Here is a 24495-nt window from a genome sequence, read left to right on the forward strand (position 1 = left end):
TTATCAAACTACCTTTTCAGAGCAGCAGTCATTAAATTGCATTGAGGATTAGCATACTTCCATGGAAGACGAAGTTTTGAGAACATCAAGATTTGGAAGACACTGTCAGCTTTATAATATAGAAAGACAGTTGAATTGTTTTTCAAACTACCTCTCCAGAGCAGAAGTCATTGAATTACATTGATGATTACCAGCATTTCATGGAAGATGAAGTATCGAGAACATGAAGATTTGGAAAAGACTGTCAGCTTCATAATATAGGAAGACAGTTAAATTGTTCATCAAACTACCTCTCCACAGCAGCAGTCATCGAATTGCATTGATGATTTCTAGCCTTCGATAGAAGAAGACACTTTAAGAACATGAAGATTTGGAAAAAACTGTCAGCTTCATAATATGGGGAGACAGTTGAATTGTTTATTAAACTACCTCTCCACAGCAGCAGTCATCGAATTGCATTGATGATTTCTAGCCTTCGATAGAAGAAGACACTTTAAGAACATGAAGATTTGGAAAAAAGTGCCAGCTTCATAATATGAGGAGACAGTTAAATTGTTTATAAAACTACCTCTCCACAGCAGCAGTTATCGAATTGCATTGATGATTTCTAGCCTTCGATAGAAGAAGACACTTTAAGAACATGAAGATTTGGAAAAAACTGTCAGCTTCATAATATGGGGAGACAGTTGAATTGTTTATTAAACTACCTCTCCACAGCAGCAGTCATCGAATTGCATTGATGATTTCTAGCCTTCGATTGAAGAAGACACTTTAAGAACATGAAGATTTGGAAAAAACTGCCAGCTTCATAATATGGGGAGACAGTTGAATTGTTTATTAAACTACCTCTCCACAGCAGCAGTCATCGAATTGCATTGATGATTTCTAGCCTTCGATAGAAGAAGACACTTTAAGAACATGAAGATTTGGAAAAAACTGTCAGCTTCATAATATGGGGAGACAGTTGAATTGTTTATTAAACTACCTCTCCACAGCAGCAGTCATCGAATTGCATTGATGATTTCTAGCCTTCGATAGAAGAAGACACTTTAAGAACATGAAGATTTGGAAAAAAGTGCCAGCTTCATAATATGAGGAGACAGTTAAATTGTTTATAAAACTACCTCTCCACAGCAGCAGTTATCGAATTGCATTGATGATTTCTAGCCTTCGATAGAAGAAGACACTTTAAGAACATGAAGATTTGGAAAAAACTGTCAGCTTCATAATATGGGGAAACAGTTGAATTGTTTATTAAACTACCTCTCCACAGCAGCAGTCATCAAATTGCATTGATGATTTCCAGTCTTCGATAGAAGAAGTCACTTTGAGAACATGAAGATTTGGAAAAAACTGCCAGCTTCATAATATAGGAAGACAGTTGAATTGTTTATCAAACTACCTCTCCACAGCAGCAGTCATCGAATTGCATTGATGATTTCCAGCCTTCGATAGGAGAAGACACTTTGAGAACATGAAGATTTGGAAAAGACTGTCAGCTTCATAATATGGGGAGACAGTTGATTTGTTTATCAAACTACCTCTCCACAGCAGCAGTCATCGAATTGCATTGATGATTTCCAGCCTTCGATAGAAGAAGACACTTTAAGAACATGAAGATTTGGAAAAAACTGTCAGCTTCATAATATGGGGAGACAGTTGAATTGTTTATTAAACTACCTCTCCACAGCAGCAGTCATCGAATTGCATTGATGATTTCTAGCCTTCGATTGAAGAAGACACTTTAAGAACATGAAGATTTGGAAAAAACTGCCAGCTTCATAATATGGGGAGACAGTTGAATTGTTTATTAAACTACCTCTCCACAGCAGCAGTCATCGAATTGCATTGATGATTTCTAGCCTTCGATAGAAGAAGACACTTTAAGAACATGAAGATTTGGAAAAAACTGTCAGCTTCATAATATGGGGAGACAGTTGAATTGTTTATTAAACTACCTCTCCACAGCAGCAGTCATCGAATTGCATTGATGATTTCTAGCCTTCGATAGAAGAAGACACTTTAAGAACATGAAGATTTGGAAAAAAGTGCCAGCTTCATAATATGAGGAGACAGTTAAATTGTTTATAAAACTACCTCTCCACAGCAGCAGTTATCGAATTGCATTGATGATTTCTAGCCTTCGATAGAAGAAGACACTTTAAGAACATGAAGATTTGGAAAAAACTGTCAGCTTCATAATATGGGGAGACAGTTGAATTGTTTATTAAACTACCTCTCCACAGCAGCAGTCATCGAATTGCATTGATGATTTCTAGCCTTCCAGAAAAGACGACACTTCGAGAAGATGAAGGCAATGAAGAGGGAACAAGATGGTCCAATTCAACAAAATGAAATGTCTCGTAATTTTAAGAGAATTAATTTCTCAGTAAGTGACGCTCTTCCATGTATTGGTCATTGATGGAAATTATCAATTCTAAAAATTGGAATCTATATTTGGAAAATCGGGATTATCTATTCAATCAATCAACTTCGAAACATGATCTAAAAACATACAATTCAATAAACCGTCTTAGTCCGGGAGCGGTCAATGCTGCCGTGTGAAATCATAGGTCCAAGGATAAAACAGCCGCTGAATCCAAATATGCCCGGCGTTTTTCAAAAAACTAGTACGTTTTGTAAAAATCGCAATTGTTTACACAAATTACGAACCGAAGGCTTTTTCGGTTCAGTCAATTTTTTTATACAAATATAGTTCATAGTATGAAGATAAAGTCTTCTGTCATTTTTCCGTATAATACGTATTTAAAAATTTATAAATCGATGTTCTTATTAACTTTCTATGTTAATAACTTTTGACCAACTGAACATTTTCAAAAATTGAAAAATCGTATTTATTCTTGGAACCTTACTCTACAAATTGATATACTTAGATATTAGTGCAGGTCCGGCGTTTGGCACTTTTTCAACGCTGCAGCGCTTAACGACAAGACTCGATCACACACGCAGGTTCAAAAAAGATCAACATCAAAATTTTGGCATTGATATTAAATTGAATAAAGGAATTCAATTTAAACATCAAATTCAAAAGTTTTCTCCGGTTTCCACTCGTGAGTAACAGTAAACAAGACGGTGCTGAGTGTGTTTTTTCTGCTCGCGGAATGGGCATGAACATGGGCGACGTTTTTGACATAAACTGTACTCATGCGGCTGAAAATACATAAAATACATACTGTTTCATCCTTGGTACTATAATTGCACACGGTAACATTGCCCGCTCCCGGACTATCTACAAAAAATGTCGAATTATTTATCAGAATATTCGAGAAAACGCTTCCCTTGTAGACCTACTTTGGATTGGTCACTACATATGACAACAGTTCACGTGAAAGCTAATGGGAAATGAAAAAGAGACGAGAAAAATAATATAATCTGGAAAATAAAACTCTCGTTGAGGTTAAACCGCCCTGGCACTGTATTTCAGTCATATTTCGAGGATTTAGATGTTTAGAGATGATCAGTAATATTGACATCAGATGCCACTGACGGTTTTAAAGCGGATTACATTATATTTACGTATTTTTATAGCTTGTCTCAATTTTTTTCCATCCGAGCTCAGGAGAAACAGACAAATTGATATTTCGTGTCATAATAGTCGAAAAAAACATGGAGTTTCCATTTCCATTGATTTATAGACACTGATCAAAACATCCACTTGTAGAATTGGAAAATAAATTTATGAGGGTTATTATCGCAATACTATAAACGCAATGCGTAAGTACATAAATAGAGTAAATATATTCTCATTTAGAGAGGATTTTGAAATTATTTATTATACAACTAACTCATGACTAACAAATTTTGTATTTCTGGTTGCGATTAAATTTAGTTTTCAACCTCTGTTTTCACTGCTCTTCAAACTTATCGAAATACTTCGTATACAACGAGGATTTTAGGGGAAATATTTGTAATTTCTGGAAAATTATTTCAACAAGTTTGATTCCTGGAATGAACAACATAATTTTGAAATTATATTTGTTAATTATATTTCCCGTATTGGTTGAAGTAGTGGAAAATTTGTAGTTTCTAATTTAGAACCAATAAACATTGTAATAGTTCATGTGTTCTATCTCTAAGAGTTGATTAAAAGTAGAAACAAATTTTAATCTCGAATGGAACATGAATAATTCACATAATATTATAACAAAAAAGGCAGAATGAAGTTTAAAAAACTATTTATTTAAATTGCTATAAACTTTTTTTTTGATAAGATTATGGGATTGTGAATTCTTATGGAAAAAATAAACAAGAGCGGTGAAAACAGTTTGAGTCACGTCACATTTTTGGCAGAAATGAATCCTAAGTATTTATTAATCTCCATTTTCATTATGAGTAACAAAAACATGTTTTCTTAAGCTGTTTTACATGTATATCTCTAATTTAAGACCAACTCGCATAAAAAGCATCAGTATTTCTTGTAGCCAGTAGGTAGTCCTAAAACCAAAGCAACAACTTTGAAATCTGCACAGTTTCACTACTGGTATTTGCTATATTCTATCTTTTCTTAAACTCATTTCATAACGTGGTTTCTTTTAAATGGGCTGCGTAAGCTAGAGATAGTGATGGAAATTTATTTCAGTCTTGAAGTTAACACTCCATCTTTTTCTTTGAGCAATTCCAAATCTCTTATGAGATCATGAGTGCTTTAGCACTGACAGTAGCTGTAAATTTTATGCCAATTTTAGAACTGCTGGAATTTTCTTCAACACCATAAGCCGAAGAAGACACAGGAACTTTTCCCGATTGAGGGATAGTTTTTGTTACTGATATGTTTAAAGATTTAATATTCTCTTTTTGGTTTTTAGGTGTATATCCATCACAATTATAACAAAATAAGTCGATTCAGCTGTCAATTTACTTTCAAAAGCAGAAATAATCGATAATATTTCTGTGATAGTTACTGAATTTAATGGACAATTTGGCAAATGAAAATATTGAAACTATTTTAGATGTGAATGACAAAACTGATGTTTTTCTGGAAATTTCTGGAATGATACAAATAAAATGCACCACAGATTTAGTTCGAGTAACTTAGATGGGAAGTTTATCAATTCATTAGAAGAAACGGACCCGGGATCGACCCACTATTGATTTGGTAGAAAATTTATCTTCAAATATATCCTCAACATAATACTAATAAACACTATTTGAATTAATTTTTGGGCGCTTTACGATCAGTGTAATTCTCTATGTTAGCTCTATTTTCAGTCACCATGAATAATGAACGACAGCTCTAAAAAAAAATCAAATATTTTGGGAAAAGATGTAGTATGTAGAAACCTCGTTCGAATAATAGATTTTTGATTTTTCCTTTATTGTATATATCGCAATTTGACACTGTTTATAGTGATAAGTGATAATTACTAAGTATCGATCACCCTAAGTCTTAACTTACCACATTTGGGCGAGTGCAATGATTGTCATTATTCACTTAAACAAATTTCAACCACAAATATGAAAAGAACCCCCTAAATGATGTCGCATGAATTTAGAAGCACCCTGTATGGTTTCTTTATTGTTTTTCAAAATAGTGTTGACCTTGATCTTGATTAATCTTTGCAGTTTCGCATCTATACCTTGTTCAACGTTCAATACTAGTTGTTTTTTTGAGAGTGTCGAAGGCCTGTTGGAAATGGATGAAAATCATCTCTATTTCTATTTGGTGCTCATGTTATTTTTCTATTTTTTGTTTTATTATGTGTACTTTATCCGTTTTCGACCTATCCCGTATGAAGCCGAATTTATATTATCCTAATATTTCTCGAGTGCTACTAGCTAGTCTTTTTATTCTTAATCTATGATTACGGCATTGGTGTTGAGTTGATTTCTTGAGTATAGTGATAATTTTCCATTCTTTTAGCATCCTTTCCTCAAACTATATTTTTATTTATACATCATGTCTTAACCCTGTGCTTTTCTACGTCTCATTTTCTTATTTTATTCATGATTTCTTCAACTTCTTCTATTGTTATTTCTTCTGGTAAGGTTACTTTCTACTTCTAGATAATTATGTTCAAAATTTTGCCTGTATGTTTAAATAAAAAATATTTTCTATATTACAATCCATCAATAACCTCCTTAAATCCTGGAAATACCATGAAAATAACACAAGGAATGTAGTTTACGCTCCAGAAATAATGAAATATCCTCGTATAGTCTCTTCAGGAGAGTTTTGAACTTAAAACTTGATTAAAAATTGAATAGTAGACTTAAGAGCTTGTTTAGGTTCAGAAACGTTGATGTTTGATCCCTTTCGGTTACGGCCGTGCTTATTGTGATAACACAACGGCAAAGTGGAAGGGACAACAGCGATTTAGGAATGTTTCAGACACTGATAAGGACAGGAAACGAGAATCCTGGAAGGTCTAGAACACAATAAAATGAAAGTAGAAAAAAGGGTAGCTGACAGCAGTGGGAAAGGCTTGACGGTCTCTCCAGGATATTAAATAAAGGATGCCGCATCGAGTTTACAGGAACACAGTTGTTCAATTTTCAAGAGAAATTATGGAAGCGTTCATTATTTCCTTAGGGTTTCAGGATGTGTATTTCCGCGAGATTTTTTTAATATATCCTAAGTTATATATACTCTTGTAGTGAAATTAGTTTATCGTAGTTATGATGATAATATTGAATTTTATATTAGATTTAACACTCTATTTAAGAATGTAGAAAGTGATTCCAAAATTTCGTACATTTGAGTAGTTACTGCTCTAATTTTGTATGTCTGGATACTATGTAAAGGAAAACGTCAGGAGGATTTGAATTTATCGAGAACCATAAAAACTTTAGTCCGTTTTCGGGTGCGTTACAACTAGCAATTTTTAATCCGTTGAGTTAAGGATGCACCTGGATATTTCAGGTAAACGAAAAGTTAATCCTAGTACATAATACAACTCGTGACGGATTCATTGGAAGTATAACCTGAATTTCTAAAATATGTGAAAACTCTAATATGTAAAATTCCATATAACACCACAATAATACACACTTGCAATTGGTTAGGTTAGATTAAGTTAGGTTAGGTTAGTCAAATAAAATAACAGAATACGAATTTGTGATGCAGGTCACTCAGAAATACTAGAAGTAATATTTTTTTTATGTATCTCATTGCGTGTTTAAAAAATATTTTTCACTGAAATACCCTGTGAATATATATTTTATTTTTTGTTTTTTATTACCGAGCTGCATAATCTTCCGTCATGAGTTGTCTAATCTTCACGACAACCACTATCACCAGTTAAAATGGCAGGTATTGGAATCACGAGTTGTTGCACGCCAGAATAGTCAATATCTAACTTTAGAATACCCTTTCAGTCTGCCGTTTTCACTAAATTTTGGTTCCTGTCGACAAACTGTGTTCGAGGTTCTCAGTCCGTTAAAGTGAGCAAGTATAATTATTGGACAGATTGATGTGTTCTTCTTCTTCCTGCTGTGTATAGGCATCATTGCCTGTTTTTCTTCACGTCATTGCCTCTGCTCAGTCACCTGGGAGGTTGTCACTCCATCTTTTCCTAGGTCTTCCAATGCTTCTTTGTCCTGCTGGTGATTTGTCCCTTGATATTTTCACAATTGATGTGTTGATTCTGGAATAATGTTAACAAGAAGAAATTTCACAAGACTTCTTTTGCAAAACAAACTTTATGAATAGAGAGAATGATTGCGAAGAAGTCAAAGTCCAAAAACACAATAGTCAGCTGGAAAGGTTATGGCTTCAGTATTTTTGGATGAGAATGGAATGTTGTTTATCGACTATCTCCAAAAGGAAGAGACAATCAATAGCGAATACTACATGGAGTTGTTGAAGAAAACCACTGTTTCACCAAGACAATACACTTGGAATTGCTTCCTACTGTTTATTCGCTTATCTCAAAAAAATGCTCGACGGTAAGAAATTCAGTTCGAATGGAAAAGAAATTGATGAAACTGAAGTCTATTTTGAGGCTAAAAGCAAATCTTTTTACAAGCACGACATCGAGAAGTTACAGAAGAGTTGGAATTATTGTTTTGCTCTTGAGGGAGATCGATTTTTGGCGAAACAAAATGTGTTTTACTTATTTAGTTACACTTCTTGTTGAGTAATTATTACTTGCAAAATAGGTGATCATGCAGTCAAAATAAAATTGAGGAGTGGTTGCAGTTGGCTGAAGAACATGAAAATATTCATAGAGTGATGAGTCGCAGTTTGAGGTTTTTTGGTCTAAAAGAAGAGTTTTTGTGCGCAGGTAAAGAGAAAACCAGATCCAAGATCTATGTGTAATCTCGACTGTAAAACACGGCGGAGATTCGGTGATGGTTTGGGAATGTTTTGGAGGAAAGGCAACTAGAGAAAAATTTAAGGCAATTTAGAGAAAGGAGGCTATGGAAAATATTGAGAGAAAATTTAGCACGTTCTGACCAGAGCCTCATCGGCATTAAATTCATCTTCTAGTATAACAACGATCCCAAGCATTCTTCAAAGCTGTGTGTATTTAAAAGAATGGAGATTTAGCCCGACCACAACTCAACTAAGTTGTTGTGTGACAAATTGAACAGGGAAGTTAAAAAGCAATGAAATATTATGGAGAATGCCAAAATTGTACATCGAAATAATAAAAGCAAAACGAAGTTACATCTATGAATAAAAAATTTGAATTTATAACAATTATAGACTGTAGTTTGGATATTACTTTATCGATAAATATTCTTTCAACATTAGAGAATAAAGTTTTTATACTTTAAATAAGGATAGAGTGGTTTATAAAAAATATTTTCTAATCCTTAGTTTGGTTTGCTATTGAAGCGTTATTCCAAGTTTTAAAAGTACCATGTTTTTAGGTTATAGGTTTTCATTTAAGGACAGTAAAATGTAAATAAATCAACTATTTGGCATTTATATTAATTTCGTCTTGGAAGAAATTTAATAACCTTGTCTTCCCATTCTTTGTAAATACAGCATTTTATCAACATATTATGTTATGTACGTAATTTATCGTCTAATTAAGTTTTGATGCATTCCTCAGTCAAATTTCAATTTCCTCCTCTGTTAGCATTGATTTGAAATTAATATTCCAAGTGAAGATTGAAGAGAGATAATGAATTTAGGAGCATATCATACACGAAATCATGTATTCCAATCAAGATTCCAACACACAAGTAGATTTGCTTCACGAATATTGGAGAATTATTTTTATTTTTGATTACTTACGACAATAATTAATAGTATAATGATTACTATACAGGATATTTTTAAAAAAGTGATTCCTAGTATGCATAGAAAACTGAAAAATATTTGGGGTTTGCTCAGTAGAAAATTTTCGTAACGCCATCAGTATTTAAGATAAAGGGCGTTGAAGAAAAAAAATGTTGGACATTGTTTACGATTTTGCCGAGTTTTCGAAGCTGATACATCCAACGAATTTGTTTTTATGTCTGATTCTTATAGAGGGCGCTAGTTATACGGTTTGTACTTAGTGTCGAACATAATTTTTTAAATATTAGATTTATTGAGGAAAATTTTAAAAGAACTTGAACATTATCCAAAACTATTTCTAAAAGGTACTCTTCCTTAATTAGATGCATTTGTTTATCTAAAAAGAGGTGACACAAGCCAAAAAAACTGCGGATTTGATGGATTACTGAAAGAAAAACTCTTAGTTTATTTTTCAATCAAAGTTATTTTTGGGAACGCTACCGAAGAATTAGTTTTTTATTGGTGCCCTATTAATCTTTTAAACCAATTTCTAAAAAAAAGATGAATTCACGTATGGAGCGTATTTTTTGAGACGCCCAATTTTTTTAAATTCTAACAGAATTCCAGCAACTGCCGTTATCTTTAGTCAAATAGCTTATACTTAGAACTTAAAATTGTACTTCTCTCGTAAAATGCATTTAAAAAATTTTTTCCAACTTTACAACTTCTGGAAATTCAGAGAATAGAGACGTTTTCAAAAAAATTTTATCGAAAAATAAACTGGGGGCCTCGAGAAATACTTTAATACCTGTCTCTATGATGATTTTCGATAAATTCATTGTTTTTATCCGATACCGGAGCAATCTTGCAGTTGATGGAAAAAAAGGCTTTCAATCACATTTTCTGAGGAAACAAGTAATATTAACCAAGAAGGACGACAGATTATTATTATAGGGAATTTAATATATTTCCATTCTGTGACAACAATTTTTTTATCAATTTTTCTGTTTCAAAAGTATGTTCTAATACAAATTCTCTTATTGTAAACTGAAAATTTTGGTAATTTTATACTTTCGCGCTCTAGAAAATCGAAAATCGATTATCGATTCTTATGATTTTTTTTAATCTTCGTTTTTACGGCGAATTTAAGTAAAAAATTTTAGAATAAAAAAATGGAAACTAATATTGGAAAATGCGCTCATTCCGTTTTTTCTAAATAATCAAATGAAGTTGTCATATTTCTTGTCTCAATCTACACAAAAAAACGCACAAATTAAAAAAAAATATATACAAAAATGTTGATTTATCTTGTTTTTATATATGATTATATAAATAAACAAAAATATTCTCAAAATCACTTATTGTAATCAAGTGTACAATAATTATAGTTAACTTTGAAAATTTGAAAATTCACACCATTAAAAAATGGTATCTTACTAAGGTTGATTGTTAGAGATAAAAAATTAATGAATATTTTCCAATTTTTCAATTTTTCCACCAAAATGTTCGTTTTTCCATTTAGATTAACAAAAAAAGTAAATAAACTGCCTTTGATGCTTTGTAAAAAAGTTATGAACAATTACATACGAAGAAGTGCGTTTGGAATCACATTTAAAGTCATAAAACTAAATGAAATCTCCAGGTAAGAAGTTTCTCATATTTTTTTACATAAATCCGCCGTAAAAATTTATCGGAATCTGATGATTTTTCGATTTTCTGGAGCCAAAAAACGAGATGACCGCGAAATTTTCGTACCTTCTGCCACTAATTTTCTTGTGAACAATTTTTTTCTAATAATATTTATTACCATAGAAATTATTTCATCAGGTGAAGGAACAAGTTACCCTAATGATGGACCATAAAAGAAATTTGAAAATTGATATTAAAATCTATGTATTGTTCATTATACTTGGCTTCCAATCTATATAAATTTTCAACTTCTCTTTATTAGATTTATTCTGAAAAAAGAGAAAATACTAATAACCGAAAACAAAGAAGAAATTCGATTCGCTCGATGTGAGAAATTTATTGTTCAAACTTGCTAACAAAAAAATATAATAGAAATTTTTTTCTGATTTCTATCAACGTATTTCGACAACTAAGATCCATGACACTTTTATAATACAATTGTCAACTTCAACTTCAACTTTAACATTAACAAACTGTTTGGATTACATACACATAGACCAATGCCTTCCAAATATTAGATCAGGCGTGTTTACTATTTAAACTTTTTTGGAGCGAACTTCTTAGCTGGTGGCTAATGCGCTTATAGAATGTCTTGTGGACAACTTGTTAGTATGTGGTTGACTGTCAGTGGCATTTGGGAGGATCAGAAGCCGCCATTGAATGTCCGTAACTCAATTGAGTATTCCTGATGCCTACAACAACTGAATATCTACGACTCATGGGAGGTAGGTTTCTGAAATCGATGGACCGTTGAATTTCATGTAGCTCAATGTTACAGCTTGCCCAGTGGTTTGTCCATCGGTTGCGAATACGTTTTATTCTTTTGCAGCTTGATCTGCAAGTTCATTATCAAGCATGCTAGTGTAAGACGATACCCAGATTAAAGAAATGTTAACACCAGAGCTTGCAAGACGGTCAATGGAGTCATGAATATTCTGAATGATAGAGTGTACTGAATATACTTATCAAATGAAGTTAGAGACGTTAGAGATATCGTGCTTATTGCTGATTGTTTGTCATCAGGGTCTAGGGAGTTTGAAGTTTGGAGACGCTGGTCAAAGATGAAAGATGACATCCTTCGATTTTGGTTGTTGCTTTGTTGTAGAAAATTAAAAAACAATCAGAGTAACAAAATTATCACATCTTTTCTTCACTACATACGATCTTCGTGCGGGATTTAATAATTCTATAAAATCCACAATGTCCAAATGAAACTTGGATAGATAACATCAGTTATTGGAAGATGAATTACCTATCAAAGTTGTGGAGCTAAGGCTTATAAGTCTTTGAGGAGGATACATTATTGTCAACATTCTTCACCTGTCAATTCATAATCTAATAGATAGAAAAACCCTAGAGCTTTGCTTGCAAGTTATTGTTATCCAATAGCAGATTGAAAATGGCAATCCGAGCAGCAAAAACTGAGATTTAAGATTATTATGATGATCGTTGAACCACAACTACTAAAAATATGTGCTATACTATGAAATTATATGAAAAATAATATCCCATCGATTCCGTTAATCTCATTTCTCGAGCTCAAATGATTTGTAGTGAGTTTTTACAGTATTTAACTGAATCTACAGTGTTAATCATCATTAAAGTCAACACCTTAATGACATCCCTTTCGGGAATAATCTATTCTCGCTTACTACGGCCATGTGTAACAGATTATCGAATTTAGTTCATAATGTGAAAGTTATGGAGTGAAAACGATTCGATAGTCATAGATTGATAAAGAGAAAATGGGAAAACCTAATGAACTATGAACGAACAGAAGGGAAGAATGATGTAGAAAGATGTCACTGAATGCAATCGTTGTTGAGACCTATAAGTTTATATGTAGTAGATGTAGTAGACAAAAAAAATATTATAGTGGAATTGTAGTGATTCGATAGTACTTTCTAGTACTTAATTTGGAAAATTGGAAAGTAATTGAAATACATTTGGTAATACAAAGTAAATCGAAAGTTTGAATGCCTTTCGTGAATTCATCAACAATATGTGAGCATCTAATTACAAAAACTGAAGAATAAAATAACATAAAATCTAGGAAATGCTGAAAGGCGATATTCATATAACTATAGTTCTTCCAATATCAATTAAAGAAGACAGCTGTGCTAGGAAGAATCAATACTTCATACCAAATTAAGAAATGAAAAATAATGTTCACTCCCCGTATACAATTCGGTAAATATCTAACAAACTGTCAGTCCCCATGGACTCATCATCACCACTGTTTACCAATGGAAACATCTAATCGTAAACTTAAATGCATTTCTATTGGCCGAAGGCGTATTTACACAATTTCTTCGAAATATTCCTGCGATAATCAGTGGCGTAGCTAGGTGAGATTTATTTTATTCATAAACTTCTTTACATAAATAGAAATATGGCGTTCTTTAGACCTTGGGCGAATGAAATTACACAGTGTAGTGAGAAAAAAGACAGGTATGAATTCAATAATGAAGATTTAGATATACAAACACAACAATCTATTTTAAATTTAATCGATTGTTTAGAAAATATTCAACAATCTGATAATGCAATCATAATAAGAATTGCTGAATTAACTAGAATAGATAAATTTTCCATTTATCGAGTAATCACGGAAGGGGTTGCTGTGGATTATTCACAGAACCGAAAAACTGAAATCAATTGACAAAGATTTTATACATAGAACAATTTAATCATTAGAAGTAATACAGCAAAAATTAGCAAATTTTCCAGAATACCAGTTTGGAAACATTGCGTCAAGTTTTGTCAGCATGTGGTTTTGCATACAAAAAACTGATGGTATTGACCAAATCGTCAAGGATAGTTGTATGGCGACAAGATTATTCGCGTCAGATAGAAGAATACTGAAGTTCTAAGAGACATATAATTTATCTAGATGAAACATGGTTTGACAGTCACGATATAGTAAATAGTACGGTTTCGTGTCTAATGCTCTATTCATATCTGCTAAAAACTGCGCAGATGATTACCATGAAGATACGTCAGCAGAATTATTTCAAAAGTGGTTCAATGAACAGCTTTTACCTAAGTTTCCACTACAATCAATGATCGTTATGGACAACGCATCCAAACACTCGCAGCAACTCCTTAAGATACCAAATAGTAGTAGTAACAAAGTTTGTGGGTTCCTAATCGTGTCTCTTGCACTATAAGATAGGTTTTCCTGGGAGTTTTCTCATTTTCCTGCCATTATCTGTGTGTTCTTATCTACTTATTCCATTGAACGTATGGTGAGTTTGTTCATATCTTATTTTTTGATGTCTTCTTCCATTTATCATTTTGATTTTTATCTTTGTCGTCAAGAAATGATCCAAGTTCATATTTGCTCCTCCAGTATGATTGTCTTTTTGGTACAAGTACAGATTTTTCATCTGTTTCTCCCACTATGGTCCATATAATATTGTGTCTTTTTGCACTCGAATTTAGAAGGGTTCATTTTATGAAAAAAACTGATAAACTACTATAACTGGAACAAAACCACTCGACGATTCATTCGTTGGAGAAGTTTTTGAGAAGAGTAAGTAATTTAGTCGAAGCAAATAACGAAAGTTTGTTGGAGTTTCATAGTGAAAGATAATACTCCATTTAAGACAACAGTAAATATTAAACTTCTTTCTCTGAAGACAGTAGCTTGGTGATCGAAACGAGCATTGAACAGTGTAATTGTGAGTTTTTGTGTAGTGGTAGTTTGAACATTGTATTCAGTATGAACTATTGCTCAAAGTTCGATGAACCTATAGGCAAACCGATCGCTTTTATTGAATAAACAGTTCAGATGTACAGAAGAGATTGAACTAGATCAGATAGCTGATTATGATGATTTGATGGATAAAATTCCCGAAAATGTTTGAGAAGTGAGTAGACTACATAAATTTATATTGAGTTCTTTTGAAATTTATCGAATTAATCGCTACCGGAAGAAAAAGGAGAAGGATAGGTTCGGTAATGAGTTTTTCCGAGCGACTATACAATTCTATAGAATTAATGGGATCCGTTCTTCCTGCAACGAGAATTCGTCTATACAGTGTTTATCGGTCGTTGCAGCACGGTAACTTTTTATCTTTTATCTGAACAGGGCTTTACCAATTACAACCCGCATGTCCGTGACTCTATCAGGGTTCATGACACGCGTTTCATCACGGACGTCGAAAAGACGGATTATCTTTAATTATCCTAGACATCGAAACGATGCCGATGCCGGGCCTTTACCGCCTAGCAACTACAATTCTGTCGCTATTCCATTATGAAAAAAAAATTACGTCAAAATTCATTAATGCAGAGGCGTGCTTTATTAGATTGAAGCAGGTTTTTAGACGTCAGAATTGATCAAGTAATTGAAGTTTGACGTTGAAAAAATGCTTTTAAAAGGGTGTATTGGATAGTGATGATTGTCAAGAAAAGCTGAAAGCTGTTGAAAGAATGTGAGAAATGCGAAAATATGAAAATGCTAGTCTCTTATATAGAAAATGCATAAATTAAAACATACAGGGTCCTCCACGACGAGCTGAATCGATATGTATATGGGAAAGTATTGTGGCTAGTATTTCGAAAATTTGCTTGCATGGGTTGTCCGAAATGCCCGTTTCAGCAAAAATAATTTATAATAATAATAATATAATAAATAATAATAGATATTTGAGGCATCGTATGCCTAAAGTCCGCCATTTCTTAATTATTTCACATTTTCGAAATTTTTGGACACGTGCAACCCTCCACAAAAAAAATTATATTTCTAAGTTCAAAAGAGTCAGGTAAAATATTTTTGAGATTATGGATAAAACACACTTACAGCTTTCCAAATCTGTGAAAACCTTGACAAAAATTTATATAGGATGGTCAGGAAACGGTGCCGAAATTCGTTATCTAAAAATTTCGAAAACTGAACTTTTACAAATTGCAACCCCAATTTTTTTCTTCACCATTGGATTCTACGCTTTAAATTGAGGAGACTTAAATTGAGGAGACTTTGTTAGTAAATTCATATATCTCAAATTAACGGTTTTTGTAGACACTTGAAAGAACTGAAATTTTCATGGTTTTTAATTCTCGGTTGTCTGAAGAAACAAAAAAAAGCTACCATTTCAACAAACAAACAAACAATGAAAACAGCTTGACGTCTAAGCGTTGCACATTCAATTTTTAATATGTTAACTTTAGTTATTCGTTGTTCACCATCGATTGGCAATTAAAAACCATGAAAATTTCAGTTTTTTCAAGTTTCTACAAAAACCGTTAATTAATCACTAACGAAGTGTGAAGCGTAAAATCCTATGGTGAAGAGAAATATGGGAGTTGCTATTTGAAAAAATTAAGTTTTTAGATAGCGAAATTTATAAATTTTTTTCAAGGTTTTCCAAGACTTTGAAAGCTGTGCTATTTGCACAAATCCCAAAAATATTAGAGCCGACTCACTTAAACTTAGAAATCTAATTTTTATAGTGAAGGGCTGCATGTGTCCAAAAATTTCGAAAATGTGAAATAATTAAAAAATGGTGGACATACGATGCCTCAAATAGAGTCGTATTGAAATTTAGCGTAGATTTCAAAAATTTGATAGAAACCATAGCATTCCGTTTAAAATAACGAAGTTTGGGTTCAACAAAAAGCAAAAAAGTTAAAGTTAAACTGAATACGATGCGAGCGAGGACATTTTCGAAACATAGTTGAAATTGTCAGGAAATTAGTGAGTGAGTGAGGTTTCTATAACACTTTCCTGGGCCAAACTACACACTGTGGTGAATCATTTAACAAAGTGTCAAGAGAGGCACCAAGAAAACGACGTTTTTCCTGGACTATTCTGCAAATTTTACTAAAAGATCATTTCCTGTTATTACGATTACTTTCGATCAGAATTTATCGTGTTTAATGGTGTGAATCATGCACTCATTATTAAAAAAACTATCTAAAATGTCGGAAGGAATCAATATTTGATTGATCTATTACTCCGCTGTTATAAGAATTATTTATTGTGTGCTCTTTATAAACCTTCAGAATAGTGAAATATCTTTAGAATCAGTGAACCATTAGCCTTTGGAATTTGTAAACTGAAAAATCTAACAAGAGATAATATGAGAAAGTCAACATCGTAAAAGTTATTGGAACGAAGTGTTCTGCTAACTTTTACGATGTACTAGTACTAAAGTGTCGACTCTAATAATGGTTTTAAGAAGATTGGCCTTTTTTCATATTCTCTTGAGAACTGTTTCTATAGTATTAAATTAACGATTAATGCAGATAAAACGATAAATATATTTAAACGCTTCCACGGGCATTTCGAATGATTTCTTGTATTTTTATTCTATAAATTAAGATAAATTACCGCTCTTGTTTTTAATCCAATTAGTATTTTGATTTACTAAACGATAATGGCGTTAAAATTATGGTTGGAGATAGGAATATCGAAAAAAGGATCGTGAAAATATAGATCTGAGGAAGTTATTGAAAAATTATATTCATATACAACTATCACATAATTTATGATAACTCGTACACGTTCAATTTAGATGTTAATCTTGTAACTCTTGGTATGGTTTTCAACTCAAAAAAGCGTGCAGATTATAATTCTAAACGTTGGCAGGAATCGTTTTGGTCCTTTTTCGTTTTACACCTCACTTTTACTTTGCTATGTTTATAACGATTAATTTAGTGAGAATATTTAATTGGAGAACAGGAAAACTGAAACAATAATTATTGATAACAGGATTTTCTTATTCGAAAAAGCAAATTCCGATAATATACAAAAAAATTGAAATTATCAATATCTTTAAATGTGATTTTTTCGAGCCAAATCTGCTAGCCGAATCGCAACCACTGAGATCTTTGACAGAATAACCACAAATATTTTCTCCAAGAAATTGAGCACCCAGATGACATCCTGAAATCAATTACTTCTCATACGAATCCTCGAATCATGAAACTAAACAACCCAGAATTGCAAACTTGTTCCAGAAGTAAATTCTAATAATGAAAACATCTGTACCAGCGCTATTGATTATGATAAAGCCAAGTTTGAATCTCACCGATTATTATGAAATTTGGCATGGAAGTAATAAATAACCCAGCGTCCAAAAGTTATAGTATGCCAAGGTGTGCTTTTCAAGGAATGCCAACCATCAGAGCGAAATTTCTGTCTAACATGCATCCTCTTTAGACCTAAGAACTTTCTTCCTTTTCTTCAAATGAGACTGTTTTTCCGCTATTTCAAATGCTTAAATGACACTACCCAATAGTTGCTGTTCATGGTGTTCCATTTTTTTAAGATTATTATACCATGGGCATTCAAAAATATTGATACCACCATAATCGTGCCAGCCGATTTTTAGCACTTTATACGACTTGGAATCGGTTCATTCCATGCTAACTCGAATAATAAAGTCATGTTTTATCCATTGTCGTGCTGAAGTTTGGGTTTATTGCGATTGAATAGATCTGCTTACTGCTCAGGATCATCAACTCATTCTTGTTTTTGGTCAGGGAGCTATTGCATACCGAAATATTCATTCACGATATATAATCAGCAAATCACTTCTAACTAGCTGATTACCCTAGTGCAAAGTCACTTTTTCGACAAAAATCAATGCTTCATAACATTTCCTTCCATTCATTTCTCATTTTGATTAATTGCTTCATCTATGAGGTCTGACTGACTTTCTACATAGCTTCCGAAATATTTTGGGCACTATTTCTTGTATGCCTTCTTCATAGAACGTTGCCGCTTCTATTTTTAACCATGTGGCAACATGTTCTTTCAGCTCTTCGTTATCATTGAAGTCTTAACCATTAAGGAAAGATTCTAGAAGTAAGAAGAAATGAAAGGGAAAAAGAGATCTGGGTTGGAGGTTGATCAAATATGTCCAAGCTAAATTACTGTGAGAATTTGTGTCACGTAAGTTTGGGCACAATTTCTTAATGTTTTCGTGGTAAACATGTACATTGATTGTTTGGCTTTGCGGTATGAAATCAATGAAGAAAATGCCTTTCTAACTCTACAAATCAGTTCAACGATTTCAGTCGGTTAATTAAACAATTAATTGAAAATATAATTCTTTATTCTGCTACTATTATATTAATATCCAGCTCCATATTACTCATTAATATCAGTATACATATAGGCTTTGTTTTTACTGTGATTTAGAGCTGAATTTTTGATTCACAACGTGAGTAATCAGAATTTTTGTTCTTGCAGATTTCGTTGATACAAAAACGTAGATATGAAATTGAAATGATCCTTCACAAAGTACTTTGTTGCTATAAGGGATTTGCACTCTCTTTAATTAAAATTCGTCATGAATATATTTTTCGTTACGTAAATTGGAGTAAATATTTTTCATCTTCATCATCTTGATTAATGAAACATGAAATCAAGATTAATGTAAATGAAATTTGTATTCATCAAACTCTATATGATATAATCTAATTTGTGACATGTATGATCTGAAAAATTCTCATTTTTGTTGATAGCGCTGAGATAGAGATGGCGCTAGCTGCTTGAAAAATATTGAAAGTCATCAATAGTTAACGTATTTCAGTGATTTTATAATCAAGGAAAAAATTGGTCGACTAATCACCCGAATGTTTACGATTTATTTTGAATTCTAACTATATAAAAATATGTTGCTTTCCATCAAAAGTACATGTGAAATAATGATTCTCGCTGTTGCTGGTCCGTACTTGGACGCTGACACTTTTTGCCTATGGTCTACCCGCATTTTTGGGATCTGACGTAGAAGAGATGTAAAATAGTGCATCGTGATTTCACTTCTAAAATCCAGAAGTGGCGTTTTACCATTCACAAGATAAGAAAATAAATACGCATTGATAACTAATATATCTAACATTTGAGTAAATATAGGAAACTACCATTTTTTCACATATTTTGGTTCTATATTTTTAGACGTTCCAGTCCAAGAAATCTACTCCTCCCATAAACTTATCATATTCTGAAATCAAATTTGGTTCAGGAATACTTTTTTTCGCTTATTCTGTTCTGGACCATCTACAAACTTTTGGCAGAGGTGATATGCTTTCATGATTGGAAAGCATTTGTACACAATTATTGTCTTTCCATATTGCTCCTAAAACTTTATTTTTGGTGTCAAACCTACAGTGGTATGCGCCTCGATCTTCTTTTTTCATATCTTTCTCAGATATTGTGCAACTATTCATTCTATATTCTAGAAGTTTTTGGACCAACGAAAAACTTGTGAAGAAGTTGTCAAAGTAGAAGCTATTTATTTAGTATTGTAGGAAATCTTTCTTTCTTTTAATCTTATAAAAAATCCTCACAAGCTAATCCAATGTTAATTTTACAAATCATCAAGCATTTAACTATAGATTTTTTCAACAAACCTGTATCATCAGTCTATGGGCGGTCTATCAAAGAAAATACTGTCTTAATTGGTGTTGATGTCCTAGGTAAGTATAAGACTTACTCAACAATCAGATTGGGGGTTGCTATTTGATTCTGGTTGAAATGGTCAAAAAGCTTAGAACATTTTCCTTCGCTCTCTAGTAGCATAATGAATAAAACTTTGACTTTGACAATAAAATGAAGCCGATTGATAGAACCTTCGCGAACAGAGGCAATAGGCACCGCTGGTATTTGCCAGAATTGAGCAAAAACGGAAAAATCAATTTAATACTTTCTAAGGTGTATCTATTACAGTTTGTACGATGCTCAAATAAATTTGAATATTCTCATGTAGTAGATTAGTGCTTCCATACGGTTTGACATTTCATTTTACATGTTTGTTTCAGGGTGTAGTCCTTAATCATAATTTGGCCAGTCGTACAATCTTCAGTAATCAAAGTTTGGTGATGCAGAAAGTGACAAGGCAAAACGCTGGTCGATATCGATGTTCCGTGGTCAATTCAGAAGGAGAAACTGTCAGCGACGAATTGGACTTCAGGGTACAATGTAAGTACCTTATAATTCACACGAATCCATTGATCCAATTCTTATAAACATCATTTGGACGTATTTCAAGTTGCTTCAGTATGGATGCATGGTTTGAATGCGGTTCTCTATTCGAGCACTTCGATGTAAATTGTCCCACCGTTCCATAGCAATATATAAAGGTCAATTCTTGATGGTACACCAGCAGAACTATTAGAAAAAAATCAGGGAATCTAGTCGCAGAAAACGAGCTCTCACACATCAGTTCAAATGAAAACAATTTTGAACAATCAAAACATCGAATTAATGAGTCATCCGCCGTTAAGTCCTTGTTTGACACCCAATGATTTCTTCTTAGTCCCGCAGAGCAAAAATAAATCGCGAGGTCAACGATTTTCTACACCTAAAGAAGCGGTTGAAGCCTTCAAATCACTTGTTTTGCAAGTATCTCAATCGATGGGAAAATACCTCGACAATTGGTTCAAACGCATGCAAAACATCCAATCTAATTATGAATATTATAGGAAAATCGCTTAACACGCTAGTGGTAGTAAGTCTAGAATCATAAGATAATGGATTGCGTTGGATTAGAATCCTCTGATAACAAAAAAATACTCTATACTTCGGTGTTCAAAAAAATGTTTTCATTACTCTGATTATTATCATATTTTTGAAGCATGCGACAACTGAAATTAGCATAGCAGTATTACCGCCCAAAAAAGCTATAGGGCCTCATACCAGGTGAACTATCTTAGTTTGTGTTATCATTAACCAGTATACCAACGAGTTTACTACATGATGACTATTTCCAATAACAACAATATGATACTATTATTACAAATATTGTTAATAAAGATATCGATAGTTGAGAGAATACCCATTAGCGAATCCCATTTAGAGCGAATATTAGGGTCAATTCTTAATAAGAACGATTCGCAAACATTCTTGTTTCAAGTTGGGATTATTACTAGCCATTATTGGTTTTTGATATGGGTATCGGATAACGAATAAAGAAGGAACGTCGCTGTTCACTTCTTGGAGTTTTCCTCTACTTACTTTATCATTGAAAAAGTTTAAAGGGCCTACACATGATAGAAATGCGGCATTTCAAATTGCATTTTTATGTTAATTAAATGGCCACGAGTGCCACGGCCAGGAAATGTATTTCGTGGTTAACACCATTTTCTGGATATGTTGGTATAACGAATAAAAGGAGAAGATAATGTACTAGAAAAAAGAGTTATGCGTATAGTCTAGGTCAGTATGATATACAGGGTATACAGTGATTTAGATGAATGATGAATCAATGAGATATTCAGATTATTTATTGCATTATGTAACGTCTCTCTCTGAAGACTCCTCTTCCTCAAGTGGTATTGGGCCTGAACTTTATACTACTTTGACGTTTTTATGTTTTTCGTTATATTGTGTCTCCATTTTTTGTCTGTTTTCTACGGAAATCAATGTGTAAAAATTGACATTCCAATTTTTCACTTTAGAGCGTATCCAATGAATGTATACAATGTCATTTCCCTGTTTCTTACTTTGGAGGTCTCTATGGTAGCGCAGAGGTCACAGCATCATCTAGTTAAATTACTAGGAAATTGTCGTTTAATTTACGAAAATTTAAATAATCAGGCTCTATACTTTACAATGCGAAAAACATGTACAATAATTTGACGATTGAAATCAAATATATCTTTTCGGAAGAGTTTGAAAGCATATTTACTGAAAAGTGTTATTAGTTATTATTAGATTCTGAGCATTTTTAATGCTGGATTAATAATCTTGTTGTGGGAACAGATATTTTTAATATTTCTTCAGTTATATCAATATCTTCATCTATTGAAAAGACTTAATGTAATTTCCAAATATCTATGATACGGCATTAAATATCTCAATACCCTAGAACTCAGATAAAAGTGGTTGGGAGGGAATTTACCTGCCTATAAAAGGGTATGGAAAGTTTAATACCCTTTTATACCTAGTAGAACCGAATCAACCAACATACTTCTGAATGATGCGGGGAAGCTGTTTTTACATGTATTGTGAATAACATGGGTTCAAACAACTAACAAAAAAGCTCTACCCCGAAAGTCTTTTGTATATAAATTCTAAAGCTTCACTCAAGTTGTCTTTTCACTGTCACACTTGATGTGATCTACTACCGTGACCACAGGACATTCGAAATCTTTGTTATACCAGGATAATTGTGCAATCAAATAAAAAGATTTGAGATCTCCATAGGGTAATTTATGTAACACAAAATAAAAATATTATTAATGCTAATCTGCATTTAAGTGAATACTTTTGAAAATATGAGTTTTTTTTTTTAGTACCCTGTCTATTTCAACTAGTGAGATTGCAATTTATTCATTTACGAGTGCTGTTAAGTTAGTTTTGAAATAGACAAATGAAAACTAATATTAATAATTGGATGTGACTCTATTTTTTATGAAAACACTCTCCAATAAGACGCTTTTTAACCAATTGTCGAAGTATTTTCTGTTAAACAAATGCTGGTGTACCATTCGAAATTGACAACTCCACGTTGCTCTAATGAAACGATAGAAACATGTCCAGTTATTTCCAAAAAGCAAGCGACCATCTGCTTCAAAGTATTTCGTGCGCTAACAACTTTTGTTAGACTTGATTCGTCTTGAAAGTCTCTTACAGTTGAACTACAGATTGAGCGTTAACCTCTCCTTCGACTCAAAAAATCTCTTTCTCAGGGAGCATGATAAAGTGTCTTGACACCAGATCTTCCAAGACCAATTCATGCTATTTCGTTCCGTTTTATCTGGTTTTTGTCACGATGCATTGTCTTGTTGAAATAAGACTTTTTTCGTTTTCAAATTTAGCCGTTTTTTAGCAATTTGATTCTTAAAAGCACCACTAACTTTAAGTAATAATCGCTAAGATATCTCCATACGTTCCTTTGATAGCTCTAAAGTATCTCAAGCTATCTCAGTCAGTTTCACTTCGCATTTGTCCAAAATCAACAGCGTCCATCATCCTGTGCATCGTCCTTGGCGTTCATTTCGTTTCTTCAAACTTAACGAACCTTCCAACGGTCGATTTTCCGGTCCCAATAATGTTTGTTAAGCCATAATATTCTAAAGTGATAGTACGACAAATTTGTACACGTGTTTAAAAATTATATGGATTCTATACCAATAGCGCCATCTAAGTGTCAGCCTATAAACCTTACGTTATATAATACACTTTCTTACTGTCTTTTTTATATCTTGTATCCTTTTTCTGTCTTTATTCATATGCTTCCATGAACACAAGTTTATTGATCAATTTTTCTTCAATTACTCATTGGAAACTTTCAAAAACAACTACAAACTTGCCTATATTTCATGGGAATTGATTTATATATTTTCCGTAAGTATGCTTCTAGCGTATGTATGAAATCTATGATGTCAATAAAACTTAAAATTGAAATCCAAGCCTGCATGGCTGTAAATTATATATTATGCATGAGAAACAACACAGGAACGTAGTTTTTCTAGATAAATTTTCCAATAATTATTGGCTAAAAGCTTTAGGACCGAAAATTAATGATATTCGTCACTACATTGAAATACTTTAGTTCAACTCTTCATAGATTTTTTGTTTTGAAATTTATACGGACTTTTGAGAAATTGTGGGATATATCAAATTTTTGAGGTCATATTGATAACATTATTTGTTAACA

At 32.8% G+C, this 24495-nt stretch overlaps 1 protein-coding gene across 1 annotated transcript in view; it reads left to right on the plus strand.

Moving 5' to 3' along the window:
- The window catches only part of LOC130900569 (nephrin-like), a 288962-nt gene that overhangs the window by 235442 nt on the left and 29025 nt on the right, over positions 1–24495 (plus strand). The window contains exon 8 of the mRNA XM_057811268.1: positions 20654–20813. Coding sequence (XP_057667251.1) covers positions 20654–20813 — 160 coding nt within the window. The remainder of the gene's footprint in view (positions 1–20653; positions 20814–24495) is intronic.

This window comes from Diorhabda carinulata, chromosome X, assembly GCF_026250575.1.
Source record: "Diorhabda carinulata isolate Delta chromosome X, icDioCari1.1, whole genome shotgun sequence".
NCBI lineage: Eukaryota > Metazoa > Arthropoda > Insecta > Coleoptera > Chrysomelidae > Diorhabda > Diorhabda carinulata.